At 34.3% G+C, this 15,515-nt stretch overlaps 2 protein-coding genes across 2 annotated transcripts; one reads left to right on the top strand and one right to left on the bottom strand.

Annotated features, from left to right (window-relative positions):
* Window positions 1-308: 308 nt before the first annotated feature.
* On the bottom strand, window positions 309-1,769 carry eloca (elongin C paralog a). The gene is made up of 4 exons (XM_065295029.1): window positions 1,689-1,769; window positions 1,326-1,360; window positions 989-1,132; window positions 309-779 (listed from the first exon to the last, which is right to left on the bottom strand). The coding sequence occupies exons 2-4, from the start codon at window positions 1,327-1,329 to the stop codon at window positions 589-591; spliced, it is 339 nt and encodes a 112-aa protein (XP_065151101.1). The 5' UTR covers window positions 1,330-1,360; window positions 1,689-1,769; the 3' UTR covers window positions 309-588.
* A 999-nt stretch (window positions 1,770-2,768) lies between these two features.
* Window positions 2,769-15,338, top strand: dcaf11 (ddb1 and cul4 associated factor 11). Its single transcript, XM_065294940.2, has 15 exons — window positions 2,769-2,965; window positions 3,538-3,739; window positions 3,858-3,985; window positions 6,399-6,517; window positions 6,666-6,730; window positions 7,704-7,804; window positions 7,980-8,126; window positions 8,213-8,267; window positions 10,221-10,289; window positions 10,894-10,951; window positions 11,161-11,346; window positions 11,555-11,708; window positions 12,245-12,397; window positions 12,638-12,744; window positions 14,523-15,338. Exons 2-15 carry the CDS (start codon window positions 3,549-3,551, stop codon window positions 14,571-14,573), a joined length of 1,584 nt encoding a protein of 527 aa, XP_065151012.1. The 5' UTR covers window positions 2,769-2,965; window positions 3,538-3,548; the 3' UTR covers window positions 14,574-15,338.
* Window positions 15,339-15,515: the final 177 nt, after the last annotated feature.

The following is a 15,515-nucleotide window of genomic DNA, read 5'->3' as shown; positions in this document are numbered from 1 at the left end:
GTCTTAGCTTTGTCAAATAAATATTAATAAAACTTATGTTTAGTATGATCAATAAGGTACTTTATTAGTGTATATTGCATTTAAGAGAAAAGAGATTTGATGACAGTGCAGTGCAAATCCACTCCTCTATTGTGCCATACACAAATCTTCTAATTTGTTTAGATATTAAGAACATATGACCTGCCGAGAGGTAGATTTAAAATATAACTAACAGTAATTTTGTATCCACAAACCTGCAGAGCTTTTTTAGCTAAAGTTAATTCTGTTAGAAAATAAAAAATCCCAAAAACAGAGCTTTAGATGTAATATGTTTGTTTAATCCATGTTTATTCTCAGAGCAGAATCTACTAAGAATATAGCAGCAGACTTGCAAATACAAAATAATTAAGACAGAACATTTTTAAAACGCTGCATACAAAACACAAATTATCAATTTAAGGTGGACCAAATTGGCAAGCCGTTGTTTTCATAAAACAACAACACAAAAGGTTTAATTATAAATATACAATCATAAACACAGATATGAATATAATGGCAAATAATTGGCATGTAAACAGACCACAGTATAATACATGCTCCATTATTGAACTAACAGTCTAGGAAGTTTGCAGCCATCAGTAGTTCCAAAGCAATCTCAGGAGCGATTGGAAATTCTGGGATTTCTGTTGAGCTGTTGGTGAAGCGAACTTTGTATGTAAAATACATGCACACTTTGGAGAGAACGTGAGATGGGATCTCCCGGAAATTTACTTCATTGGTTTCGTTTTCAGCAAACTGACCTAAAGGCAAATAATATAATAACAGTATAAATAGAAGTGTAACATGTAATCAGCTATAAATCATTGTGTTGCTGCAAATACAAATGTCTCAGTATGTGTATTAAAGATTATATTTTCTTTTTACTTTTTTCTTTTCTTTTTCTTATGCATAATTCCACAAAAACAAGCCATTTCATAACAGCTGGACTGTGAACAAGTATCATCCTCACCAGGTCCACTCAGCATGGCTTTGATTGTGCCAGAGGTTAAGGCATGCTCTCTCTTTGCAATAAACTCGTGCCCATCTGAAGATATCAACTTAACATACATAGCATCTGGGCCCTCACAGCCACCATATGTCCTCTCTTCAACATCTGCAGGGATACAAAGAAAAGCTATATGAACCCCCTCAGAAGATATTGGACTGTCTAATGCATTAAAAGTACATTAAGATCTACAAAGCACAGATATCAATTTTAATGTTCAATGTTAAATGCATTTACAAATATAGAACATGATATTGTGCATTCTTATTTAATTTTAGATAAATAATCGTCTAATACAAACCCATTGTTTCACAGACACTGTCAAATAGATAAATTCTTGAAACAGCAAATGAGAGAGAGAAAGAAACTTGAGATTAGACATACTATTTTATATCAAAATTATTTCAGAAGATTAAATATAAGAATACATAATTATATGCCAGACACTAAATAAACTCAAAAGGCGAGCAGGTAAACAAAAACCTGTAATGTTACACCGACCCATAAACTAGCTCGTGCATTTGCTACATTACATAACGAAAGCAGTAAATGCTTTAATAAACACATTTTTAACGTCTCCTTTGTTCACTTGGCGGATCCAATAATCATGCATTTAATTCTATATTGTAAATATTAATATGAAATGTACAACAATTATACTTACCACAAATTTAAATCAAGTTTCTTGAGAAATACAGGCACAGGATACAAACAAATACTTCCGGTTGACGTGCGTGTCTAAAAGTCCTCTAGTCCTCATCTTTAAAAATATTTTAACAATGTACACCCACGATAGATTTTTTTTTTTGTTTTGTTTTAAGACAAAGAGCTTTAGAATTTTTTATATTAAAATCATATTATTTGCATTTTATGAAAAATTTAACAAATGAAAACATAAAAGGTAAAATATCATAGCGTACATATCTATGGTAAAATATAAGCTAAAAACATAAAATGATAACTATTTATTTTAACTTGATATATTTACTTGTATTTTTCATTATGCCTTTGGCAAAATAAAAAAGAACAAGGTGACCCAAAGTAAAAACACAAATCAATATTGAAATTAATTGTATAATTATTTTAATAAAGAACGCTATTAATGAGAAAACAAAATAAATACAGATAAATACAAATGTAATGTCATACTTTTTTAATTGTATAACATTATCATAACAGTTAATAGAAATGTCATTTTACGAATAATATAAAATAAACGTACGGTAAAAACTGACCAGCAGATGGTGCAAGTGCAACGGTGCTAGAAATATACAATCGTGCAACTGTCTGACTGGCACTACAATGTATCTCTTTAAACTCTCTCAGATCATGTATATTTAATAAATCATGTTTTCTGGATCTGGTTTTGGGTAAATTACAAATTTCTAGAGTTACTTGAACTACAATTTATAAAAGAGACAATCTTGCATGATATTTAAATTAATGGAGAGAAAATGAGAAGGGAATTGATGAAATATATTATTTCTGTAAATTAATTTTGTATTAAATAAATATTAAGTATAATAATATTGGAAATAACTTTCATATGATTTGTTAAAAATAAAATCTAAAGTACAATCACTTACTGTAACAATTTACATGTTACAGTAATTACTGGTTTTTCAAATAGAGCCAGGGGACATGATAGGATAAACAAAAATAAATAATTTACTTGCAGGAATAAATAGAAATATTTGTGATATTCTGCCCACGAAAGGTTATGTGTGTCACGTGACCAGAGAAAGGCGAGTCTCGAGAGCGTAAACAACATGGCGCGTCACGAACATGGAGAATCTTGATCAACACTGCTCCGGAAAAAATAAAGCGTTCAACATACGGAACTTAAACATTTCCTTCAGCATTTTTACTTGTTTTTCCGAATTCTGCAGGAAGAAAGAAATCCAGTAAAATAGCTGTCAGAGCATTGAAATCACATTATCGGTGGGTCTGTTACGTAGGGCGCTTACTGTCTGCTAGCTCGTGCGGCTAACTTGTAAACAACGGGTTGCTTTAGACGTAAATTACTAGTAATAAGCGGTGTTTTGTAGATATTGTTTTGTTAAACTTTTATTTTCTAAATGTGATATCAGTTATTAAAGTTTTTTTTGCATGTCATATACAGGGTGACATTTTAGCGTATCTGTCTGACAGTTACATCACAATCTTTTGTCAGCTTTATATCAACATTTATTAATGGTATTCAAAAGCCTTAAAGATCGTAATTTTATACATAATTAATGTCGATAACACTGACAAATCGATGCATAAGCACGATCTCACTGTTTGTTAGATTATTTTATTTTATTTTATAAAATGGATTTATGCATAATTATATGTTCTGTAGTGAGCATAGTTCTGTATTTTTCTGGTGTATATAAATAAATGTTTAAAGACATATTTATTAATGACAGAATATAATGTTGTTTTGCACAATATTGTTTTTTACCATAGTAAGATTTTTCAACTGTTGATTGTACAGTAATTAATTATAGTTGGCTTAATATTTTTTGCAGACAATCAGTCTATGGGATCTCAGTCCAGTTCTGGGATGTCTGGTCGGGGCTCTGGAAACAACCCAGACCAGTCAGAACCAGAACCCAATCAAAATTCCAACGAGACGAGCCGCACTCAATCCGACAGACAGACCGAAAGACAGCCTTCAGGATCTGAAGACGACGTTGATTTAGCCCAAGTTCTGGCGTACCTACTGCGAAGGTAAATAAATAACAGATAAGCATTTAAAGCTGAGCATGTCTCGCAATGCAACTCCACCTTTTATTTATTTAGTGGTGTAATATGTGTAAGGTGTAAATCCTTTTATTCTCAACCACAGGGGCCAGGTGCGCCTGGTCCATGGAAGTGGAGCCACAGGCCTACAGCTCGTGCAGTCATATTCCGATTCAGATGATGACAGCGATGGAGCCTGGGATGGGCGTTTAGGGCATCGATATGACCCACCTGGTAACTATGATTTCTACTTCTATAAACACCATTTAAATGTATAGACGTTATTGAAATACCACATTATGCATATTGTAATTGAAAGATCTGTAATGTGTATGTTAGTTATGTAATGATCAGTTTTCAATTATATTTTCCTGTTATTTAAATTGATTTTAAAAAACGAAATCATTGTTGTATCACATACTGTATATCACCTTATTTTATAAGTTATTGCATACAATGCAAAAAATGACTTTCTTACTTGTGTATTTGCTTTGTTTTAAGCACAAATTCACTTAAAGGGGACATATCATGAAAATTTGACTTTTCCATGTTTAACTCTTTCCCCGCCAGCGTTTTTTTTTTTCTTTCAAAAAAGTTGCCGTCCAGCGGCAGCATTTTTCATGATTTTCACAAAAGTTTAATGCCTTCCAGAAAATGTTCTTCTTTAAATATATAAACATACAATATACCAATTGACAAAACGGACCATTTGCTTTAAAAAAAAAAAAAAACAAGTTTCATCACCTCTCAAATATGGGTAGGTTTCTTCAAAAACACCAAATGTTGACCAAAAAGCTGAGATAATTAAATTTTCAGGTTTCCCACGGGTCCTTGAAATCCTTGAAAGTTTGTGAATCTGGGGGAAAAAATTCAAGGCCCTTGGAAGTTATTGAAAATATACATACATAGATACAGGTCATTGAAAGTGCTTGAATCTATTTTATGCAAGAAGTTTTCTTAAAAACAATCCATATTATTCCCTGTGGATAATATCATAAAAATTCTAGACTTTTTAAGCACATGTGCTTAACTGTTTGCTTTAAACGCTTTTATCTTCTGTATGCGAATGTTGATTCATACCAAAATGCTTTTTTGCATAGTTCTGTTTGACACATGAAAACGTCTCGGGTTAAGTATGTAACTGTTGTTTCCTGAGAAGGTAAAGAGATGCTGCATCTCCCTTGCCATACTTCCTGCGTTTCTGTAACGCTGTCTTTGGCAATATTTCAGATAGCGATATACTTCCTGGCTCCCGCGTCACCCTGTCTTTGTTGTTAAGCCTCACCATTGGTTGAATTTTATATACACATTCAGACGCACTTACCCCTGGAGGCGTCCCCAAAGTGTCATCGCAGTGATGCCGCGCAAGTTTCCTCGAAAGGGAACTTTAACAATGTATCTTAAAAGGTAACACGATGTAACCTTGCTCTCACTTGAAACTTGTCCCCACATTTAGTCCTTGAATTTGAGGGCATTGGACCTGGAAAGTCCTTGAAAGGTCCTTAAATTTAAAGTTAACTAAGGTGTGGGAACCCTGATTTTTGCAAAGGACTTTTCATAGAGATCAGATGCAAAGTGATCTTTAAAACATACACAGAGTTCTTTCTCTTTCACATGAGGCATTACTTACGGGTTGTAAAAGTTGCGGAAGTGCGCCTGGTGGATAATAGCGGTATTGCGGAAAGCAGGAAGGTCTCGTCATTGTCAGGAAAGCGTTTTCTTTTAATTGATGCAATAACTTGTCAATTAGTTAAGAGTTAAGTGCTATAATTGGGTCCTCAGTGCTTCTATCAACCTAGAAAAGAACAACCTAGTAACTTTTGTATTTTAGTAAACCATTCTCTGCAAGCATGTGAAAAATAGGTCATTGAAATTCAGCTCCCCTTGTGATGTCAGAAGGGGATCTTATAATAATAATATCTCTTCTTAATCTGCACTGCCATTCAGTGCAGTAGAGGTCGACCGATAGTGGATTTTACCGATACCGATAACTAGGTTGGTCCGTACTTGCCGATAACCGATTAATCGACCGATAGTTTTTAAAATGGAAACTTAAAATATGCAGCTTAGCCGGCTAAATCATGAATAAAAGTAACCAGCTGGATTTAAACTAATGCAAGTGGATGGTGATAGTCATGACATTAAACATTTGGGTTGGATTTATCTGTGTGTATTTTTGTTTAAGGTACTACTAATATTAACGTCGTGTCAGCCTTGACGACAAACTTAGGTTCCTGCTGTTGTTTCTCTGGTAATGCGGCATCTAGTCAACAAAATTTTGTTGAAGCAATGGACGCAACTTGGAAAAACCATCGCATGGATTTTTGCCGATAGCCGATCGTTCCACCAATGAACTATCTGTGCCGATTAATCGGCAAAACTGATAAATCGGTCTACCTCTATAGTGCAGAGATCAGCTCATTTGCATTTAAAAGGACACACCGAAAAACTGCACATTTTTGCTCACACCTAAAGTCTTGATTAAGGATTTTTAGATATTTGTACTGAAAACAAGACAAAAATGCTTAGTAAGTCATTTTTGCAGTGTATCGCATTTTTATTTAATATCGTGCAACCCCAACAACAGGTAATATGCATTACTATGGGCCAGTGTGTCTCTGAACATGTTTCATTCATCTTTTGTCAGTGGATGTCCAACCAGACACACAGGAAGTGGACCGCAGTGAGATCCGCACTCAGATCCTGCTTGCCACTGCTTCATCAGGTTTAAAGGGCAGACACAGCTTCACACATATGTTGGCAGAGGTAAGATAGATCTATACTTGAGTGTCACTTTACTGCACTTTTCTAATGCACTGTATTTATCTAAATAAGCCATTTAAAGAGTTTTTATGTTTAGAAAAGGCACATATTAAATACTAAATATAAACTAATTGTTTATTGCTTCCTGAAGCGGGAACAGGGACGGTGTCGCGGGTCAAGTTTTTCTCATGGAGAATGTAGCCGTATCCGTTCACAGTAAGTTATACACACAACTTGTATCCCGCAACAATAAGTATTGCTATAGACCCTTTTACAGTTGGTAAACATTGTGACGTATTTGTGTGGGCGGGGCTTAGCTGGAGGCAGAAAGAGCCGCAGAGGCTATGTTGACAAGCTTAAACTAGCACGTTTTAGGAGTGATTTATTAAACATGGATGCAGAAGAAGTTTCGGATCAGCCCGAATATGTACAGTCACTGATTCTGCGGGACCGTGACAGGTAACGTTATTTTTGTAAATTAACTCTTGCGATTTTAACCAGGTTTTAGATATTTCATAGACAACATATGAATTACTTTCAGGTGGATTTGGGTAATTTTGTCTAGGCTTACTGTCTTAAGTAAACTATCACTGGGCTAACTATGATTAGCATTGTGGATTATTTTAAGAGACTATTCAAACGATGGCATACACATCTATCGCTGTATGTTTGTTTAACATTTAAGCTAAATAGCGCGGTTGGCGACTTTTCACCTATAAAACAGAAACTTGCTGATTTGTACTAGATAAAACCAACACAACAGTACATATGCATAGATTATTTTACCTGATATGAAGTGTGCACTGCAAACACGAGTATTATTTATGATCGTCTCCGTCTAGTCTGTACGCCGTATTGCATTCAACCACAAATGTCTTCTTGATTTCTGTGTAGAAATGTCTGCCGGGATCCGGTAAAACTTTATTTTTGAACCAAAAGTGCTGTTCCTTCTAATCTTGCAGCCAAAAACACAACAAGATGACATTTTAAAGTCAAAAACTCAAACTTTTAGCGCGCCGGCTATGAGTTCCTACTTATTTTTTGCCTCCAGATAGAGCGGTGACGTCACAGTGACGTGGGCTGTAAAAGGGTCTATACTGTACAGATTTTTCTTTTTTTTATTGAAAATATTGGGGCAAATTGATCAATCTTATGCACACGTTTAGTAATTCATAAACATTTTGTATAGTTTCCTGCCCAATCATGTGGTATACAAGGACACATATCAACAGAAAGTCTTTTGTGGAGTCTACAGTGATGATGGAAACATGTTCCTGTCTGCATGCCAAGGTAAAACAGAGATTGACATGCATTTACTGTGCTTACTGTAGTAATTTTCCAAAGCCAAACCCACTTTTCTGTTTAAAGTAAATATATCAACGACACAAGTGATTTTATGGGGACTTACGCTAAATTTTTTTAAGCAACCTTTGCTGAATTGTGTATTTTGCCTCTATTGTTTTAGATCAGAATATCAGGTTATATGACACTAGTAGAGGCCGTTTTGTTCTGAAGAAGACTGTGAAGGCCAGAGACGTGGGCTGGAGCGTTCTGGACGTTTGTTTTACACCTGATGCTCAGTGTGTGCTCTACTCCAGCTGGTCTGACTACAGTAAGGCAGGGACATCTGATCTATACGGTTTTATTGAAAACGACATTGAATTTTCTGACAGATCTGTTTTTGTTCTTTCTCCGTAGTTCATGTGTGCAGTGTAGATGGGGACAATGAAACACACACCGCTCTAGACCTCAAGTTAGTGTTTCCCTCATAGTACATTATAGCATTAAATCTCAGGTAATCACCTGTAAGATCTTTTTTCATGTGGATGAAAGACAGTAGAACAGATCACCATAACATTCATGGCCACCTACATCTCAAGCTAACCAAACTGAACGTGTTGGCAAAGTCAAATTTGTATGGAAGTGAAGCTTGGAAGTAATGACCAAAAGCGTTATCCTGTGTTTATTTCAGAGAAAGTTGTCTTAATCGTTTGAAAATTCTTTTACCCTTTCCCTGCCTGCATTTTAGTTGCCAGCGCCACCATTTTTCATGATTTTTATCACGAAAGTTTAATGCCTTCCAGAAAATGTTATTCTTTATAAATGGAAACATACAATATATCAAAAGAAAGAACGTCTTTCAAACAAAAAATTTAATTCTACCTTCATTAGTTCTCTTTTTATCACCTCTCAAATATGGGTAGGTTTCTTAAAAAATGCAACATTTTGAGCAAAAAACTGAGATTATGGCATTTTTGTGACGGTCTTTTGATCGAGATCAGATTAAGAGCGATTAATCAAAACCTACACAGAGTTGTTTGCCCTAAGGGGATACTTCCAGGTTTTATAAGTTGGGAAGGAGTGGAAATACGGATTGCAAAAAAAACTTGTCATTGGCAGGGAAGTGTTTTCTCTAATGGAGGGAAAAGAGTTAATCTTTTTATAGTTCTTGTGAAAATGTCTAAAATTGAAAGTAAATATTAATTTTGGATCAAATTAAGTTTCTGTATTGGTTGATGCCTCTGATGGAAAGTTCGATTATACATTACAGCTTTATAATTTAAAGGATTAGGCCATTTTCTTAAAAAAATCCAGATAATTTACTTACCACCATGTCATCCAAAATGTTGATGTCTTTCTTGTTCAGTCGAGAAGAAATTATGTTTTTTGAGGAAAACATTCCAGGATTTTTCTCATTTTAATGGACTTTAATGGACCCCAACACTTAACAGTTTTAATGCAGTTTAAAATTGCAGTTTTAAAGGACTCTAAACGATCTCAAACGAGGCATAAGGGTCTTATCTAGCGAAACGATTGTCATTTTTGGCAATAAAAATAAAAATATGCACTTTTAAAACACAACTTCTCTTCTTCCTCCGGTCATGTGACACACCAGTGCGACTTTGCCGAAAGGTCACGGATGACGTATGCGAAACTACGCCCCAATGTTGACAAGTGTGGAGAAAGCGGACCAGTCCAAAGTTGTTATATGTCGAATGATACAAATTAATGTCTTTATATCAGTTTACTGTTTAAAATGGTCTGCAAACGTGCATTTCACATACGTATCACGTGACCTGCGGCGTCATTACGCAATTATGTAAGGTCGCGCTTGCGTGTCATATGACCAGAGAAAGAAGAGAAATTGTGGTTTAAACGTGCATATGTTTTATTTTTCTTGCTAAAAATGCCAATCGTTTCTCTAGATAAGACCCTTATGCCTCGTTTGGGATCATTTAGAGTCCTTTGAAGCTACAATTTTAAACTGCATTAAAACTGTTAAGTGTTGGGGTCCATTAAAGTCCATTAAAATGAGAAAAACCTGGAATGTTTTCCTCGAAAAACATCATTTCTTCTCGACTGAACAATGAAAGACATCAACATTTTGGATGACATGGTGGTGAATAAATTAATCTGGATTTTTTTTTTTTTAAGAAAATGGACTAATCCTTTAAAGTTTACATAATGCTACTATCAATTGACTTTGCCAACATGTCTTTCACAACCAAGTTACATCTCATCATCTCTCATCATAGTTTAAACAACTACTTTGCTGTCTATTTATTGTTTTGTGATTAAACTGTAACACTATGCTTTTAGATATTTAAGATTGTAAAATGTTAAAAATGTAACTACATTTTGAATTGATTTTAGTTGTTTTGTGTATAGTATTGCTGATTCTGACAGGTGTCTGCTTTTCTTTCAGTCCAGATGAACGGAGGTTCTGTGTTTTCTCATTGGCCGCATCCACGGATGGGAAAGAGATTTTAGGCGGGTCAGTATCTTATTCTGTGACCTACATATACTAACTCAATGTTAGTGTTTATACTATTATAAATATCATTAATCTGACTTTTTTCATGTTTAAGTGCTATAATTGGGTCCCCAGTGCTTCTATCAACCTAGAAAAACATAGTTTTGGTAAATCATTCTCTGCAAGCATGTGAAAAAATAGCTCATTGAAATTTGGCTTTTCTTGTGATGTCAGAAGGGGATAATACCACCCCTTAATCTGCACTATCCAACCACAGCAGTGCCATTTAGTGCAGAGATCAGCTCATTTGCATTTTAAAGGACACACCCAAAACGGCACATTTTTGCTTACACCTACAAAGTGGCAATTTTAACATGTTATAATAAATGATTTATATGATATTCTGAGATAAAAAAAACTTCACATAGACATACTCTGGGGACACCAAAGTTGTATTTGGCATATTAAACACGTCTTGTGAAATGTCCCCTTTAAAGCATTTGAATATTTTACACTATTTATTTGTTTTTTTATAAAAAGCATTCCACAAACCATATAGAATCATAAAGTGCATGTTTCAAGATTATTTTACTTTTCCTAAAAAGCCTTTACCTCTATCAAACAGTGCCAATGATGGTTGCCTGTATGTGTTTGATCGGGAGCAAAACAAGAGAACTCTAAAGGTATGCTTCACACGTTGCTGAATAAGTATACTAGCAATTGAATATCATATATTGTGACCTTATTTGATATCTACAGCATCCTGATCTCAGTAAGTCAAAGGTCTGTCAGTGTGAATTACAAGATGGTGCATTATTCAGAAAAGTCATCCTGTAACATATTACCCTTAAGATAATAACTTAATATGTTTCTCTGAATATGTGTCTCTTAGATTGATGCTCACGAGGATGATGTGAATGCTGTAGCGTTTGCAGACAGTTCTTCCCAGCTGCTGTTTTCAGGCAGTGATGATGCCGTTTGTAAAGTATGGGACAGACGAACACTCAGAGAAGACAAACCACAGCCTGTGGGTCATCTGGCAGGACACAGAGATGGAATCACCTTCATACACAGCAAGGTATATACTGTTCACATATATCTGGTGGTTGCTATTAATTCAAGATAGCAACTTAATGAAATAAATACTAAATCCATTACAAGCTCAGTTCAGATTGGCTATACAGTTGTTACTGTTCCATCACTGACTGCATTTCCTTTTTTAACCACCTCTGCCCCTAGCATCTGTAATATAATGTATTAATCAGTATTTGTATGTTTTGCTAAAGGGTGATGCTCGATATCTGATCAGTAACTCCAAAGATCAGACCATTAAGCTGTGGGACGTGAGGAAGTTTTCTCCTAAAGAGGGGCTTGCTGCTTCACGGCTTGCTGTCACACAACAAAACTGGGATTACCGCTGGCAGCAAGTTCCTCAAAGAGGTGTGTAAACATGTTTACGCACTTCACAATATTTGTCTGTGTTATAAACCTGTCTGGCGAAAGGTGCAGAGTCCAGCATGTGATTCCTATAACATGCCATTAATGTATAAGTATAATACTTATGATATAAGTATTTATTTGGATTGTACAGCCATAAAAGATTAAATAAATTCAGATAAATCAGATATGATATTGAAACATCTTATGTTGTCTTTATGGTGCCATTGAACGATGTTTACTTGTGGCTCTCTCTGTGAAATCTAGGCTAAAGTCATATAATCTAATAATGCTTCAAAATATGACCTTTACATTATTTAGGATGATTTTAAACAGTTAATTACTAAAAATGACGTTAGCTTTGTTCACAGGCATTTGTCTAGTGTTTTTTTTTTTTTATTTTATTTTGATCTTTTCTTGAAAATGTATGATGCTGATGAGTCAATAAACTAAAGTCAGACAAACTGGTTTACTTTTTACTTTATACATAAACACGTTGTGCCTGTTTGTTGACTTTTGCCTGTTTTTCTCTCCTGCAGCACTAAAGAGACACAAGCTGACGGGCGACACCTCTGTGATGACCTACAGGGGTCACGGGGTTCTGCACACGCTCATTCGATCTCGCTTTTCTCCTGAATTCAGCACTGGACAGAAGTACATTTACACAGGCTGTTCAACAGGCAAAATCGTCAGTAAGTATGTGTGTGCGTAACCCTGTCTGTGCAGGCATTTCGAGTGATTCCAACAGCTTTGTAATGTAAAGATGTCATTGATGTATAAAGAAGGAACCTTTTCATGCTTTTAAATGTCAGGAATCCACAGAGAGTTATTAAAGAAAATATATTTTTAAAACTGGCAGCCCCTGTGGCTATAATGTGAGAAAGCTCAAATGAAAGATTTGTCTTTTTTAATGGTCGTTTCTCCTCCTATAGTATATGATGTGTTGACGGGAAGTGTCGTTTCCAAATTGTCCAACCATGACGCATGTGTGCGGGACGTCAGCTGGCACCCGTATCATGACAACATGGTCAGCAGCTCTGTAAGTAAAACTGCTGTTTAAAGCTGTACACCCAGCAAATTATTGCACTGAAGTCTGTTTTATGTGACTATTGTTTACTATTTGTACTATTTGTTTACTCTTTTGTTTACTCTTTCTGTTTACTATTTGTCAACTTGTTTTGTTTACTATTTGTTAACTTGTTTTGTTTACTATTTGTTATCTTGTTTTGTTTACTATTTGTTTACTCATTTTGTTTACTATTTGAGTAACACTTTAAAAGGTTGTATTAGTTAACATAAGTAAATATATATTTTTAGCATGTATTAATTATTTTATTATTATTTTATTATATTATTATTAATGTTAGTTGTTAATACAGTTACTAATGTTAGTTTAGGGTGCATTAAAGGTGACATAGAATGATTGAACGGGGTATTTATCCTTGCTCTGTTATGTGACCTTTAGACAAAAAAGTTTTTGTTTGGGTCTGTAATGCCTTAGAAGCTTCCTAAAAACCTCTCTCAGATAGCTCTATTAGGGTGGGGGATTTTAAACAAGTGGTTTTGCACCTATTTGGCTCCCCCTACTGGTTTAACTTGCAATCTCATTACTGATTGGCTGACTTTGCTGCCACTCAAAAAATGTAGCCAATTATTTTAAAGTGGAGGGGCAGTGAGATGCCTGTGATGTCATAAGCCTCAGTTTTTCAGATTGGGCCGTTTTCTGGCTGACATTTCTAAAAGAGGAATTTCTATGAGACTGAGAAGTTTAGCATGTCTAGCACTTTTTGTATGTTCGTAAATGCAGGTAGACTACCATTATTCAACATAGACAAGGAAAAATGTTTTTTCATTCTCTGTCCCCTTTAATAAATGTTAACAGATACAACGCTTGATTTTATAAATATATTAGTAAATGGTGAAATTAAGTTTAATTAATAATTCACCCCAAAATTAAAATTTTGTCATAATTTATATAGTAAACAAATATTGGAAACATTTTTCAATAAGGGTCAAACAATGAACTAACAATGAATAATACTTCTACAGCATTTATTAAAGGGATTGTTTATCAATTTCTCATTCTTATGTTGTTACAAACCTGTATAAATTTTTTTGTTTTAATGAACACGAAGGAAAATGTTTTGAGAAATGTTTGTAACCAAACCATTCATGAGCTCCATTCACTTCTATAGTATTCTTTTTCCCTACTGTGGAAATAAATGGGACTCCTGATTGGTTATGTTACAAACATTCCTCAAAATATCTTTCTGTGTTTATCAGAAAAAATAAATGTGTACAGGTTTGTTACAACATAAGAATGAGAAATTGATAAACAATCCCTTTAATAAATGCTGTAGAAGTATTATTCATTGTTAGACTATTATTGTAAAATGTTTCCAATATTTGTTTACTATTTTTGTTCACTATGTTTAGGACAGATTAATTAGGCTTAATCTTTTTGTTTCTTGAAGTAGTTAGTAAATTAACTGTAAAAAAAAATATGCTGTAATTATGTAGCTGGTTGCCAGTAACTTACTGTAGAAGTTAAAGACTGAGAATGTTTCATGTTCATTTAACTTTGAACAAACTGTTGCCAGTAAATAACATAAATGTAAAATCTACAGTAAGTTACTGGCAGCTAGTTGCCAGTAAAACCCAGTAATACTGTAATTTTTACAGAAATGTTTTAGAGTGATTTACTTATACCAAAATGTAATTATTTGTCATGTTTATTTTGACAGTCATATATTTTTCTTCTGGCTAAGATTTGTATGCTGACAGTTACAAAACAGCCTGATTTTTTTGTTCCCTTAGTGGGACGGTGCCATACGCTTATGGGAACACACAGAATCACCCACTGGATAAAGACAGAGAGGAGGAGTGTGGAAATAGTGGAGAAGACGAAAGTTGGTGACATGACAGTTGTTTGTGAAGAGATGCTGGAGAAATAAAGTGCAACAGAAAAAATACATGAGAACAAATGATGTGAAGAGAATTTTCAATATTTGTTTGATTATGAATTGCTGTCTACTGACATAAAATGATAATACAGATATATAAGTTTAAGCTAAAAGGATCATTGACAAAGTTAATGGATGATGTGATTTAGTGTTACTCTCACAGCTACTGTTACACCACTTTAAGAGGTTTTAGCTTAAAGTGAAAGGCTTACAGTTTCACAAATCTTGAGAGGCATGATTTAAGACAGGCCTATTGCAACTCCTTGCTTGAAAACCTGCTGTAATGTTGCTTAACAAAAAGACAATACTTCGATAAAGGAAAATTGCTAAAAAAAAATTCAGTTTTAAGTTTCTGAAAGTACAACAAATTTCAGGAATAATTCTAAATATTGTAAATTATTTTATTTCTATTAATGTTCAGGATTTGATTTTGTAGCTCGTTGTAAAAGAGACAGGAAATCTTGATCTTGTTAAAAATCTGAATGTGTGTAAAAAGTGTGTCTGGAGACATATTCACGGGTTTCAGGTGCTGGAGCGAGTCTTTGTGTATGAGTGTGAGTGTTTATTTGATAAATGCTGAATATGTGTTGGATTAAAGTGCATTTGGACTTCTCTGAAGCACACACTAAATTGTTTTACAAGAATAATTAAACTTAAACTCACAACTTTATATTTGTTTGGAGTCATCATATCTCAAGTGTGTCGTATTCATGTGTACATAATCATTTGCAAACTACTTCCTTTTATATTCTGCAAGTATAGAAAGGTTTATTTAAAATGAAAACTAATATTATTTGTTTAAATATGAAACAGTTTATGACAAGATCAAATATAGATGTTGTGACAA

Source organism: Paramisgurnus dabryanus, chromosome 22, assembly GCF_030506205.2.
Source record: "Paramisgurnus dabryanus chromosome 22, PD_genome_1.1, whole genome shotgun sequence".
NCBI classification, from domain to species: domain Eukaryota; kingdom Metazoa; phylum Chordata; class Actinopteri; order Cypriniformes; family Cobitidae; genus Paramisgurnus; species Paramisgurnus dabryanus.
Note: the sequence above shows the minus strand (reverse complement) of the source record. Positions and strands in the feature narration are given on the sequence as shown.

Coding starts and splice junctions, on each gene's coding strand:
- eloca (XM_065295029.1), bottom strand. Junction 780..988: donor AGCCATGCTGAGTGGACCTG/GTGAGGATGATA, acceptor ATTTGCCTTTAG/GTCAGTTTGCTGAAAACGAA.
- dcaf11 (XM_065294940.2), top strand. CDS start 3,549: ATGGGATCTCAGTCCAGTTCTGGGATGTCTGGTCGGGGCTCTGGAAAC. Junction 8,268..10,220: donor CACACCGCTCTAGACCTCAA/GTTAGTGTTTCC, acceptor CTTTTCTTTCAG/TCCAGATGAACGGAGGTTCT. Junction 12,745..14,522: donor ACAACATGGTCAGCAGCTCT/GTAAGTAAAACT, acceptor TTGTTCCCTTAG/TGGGACGGTGCCATACGCTT.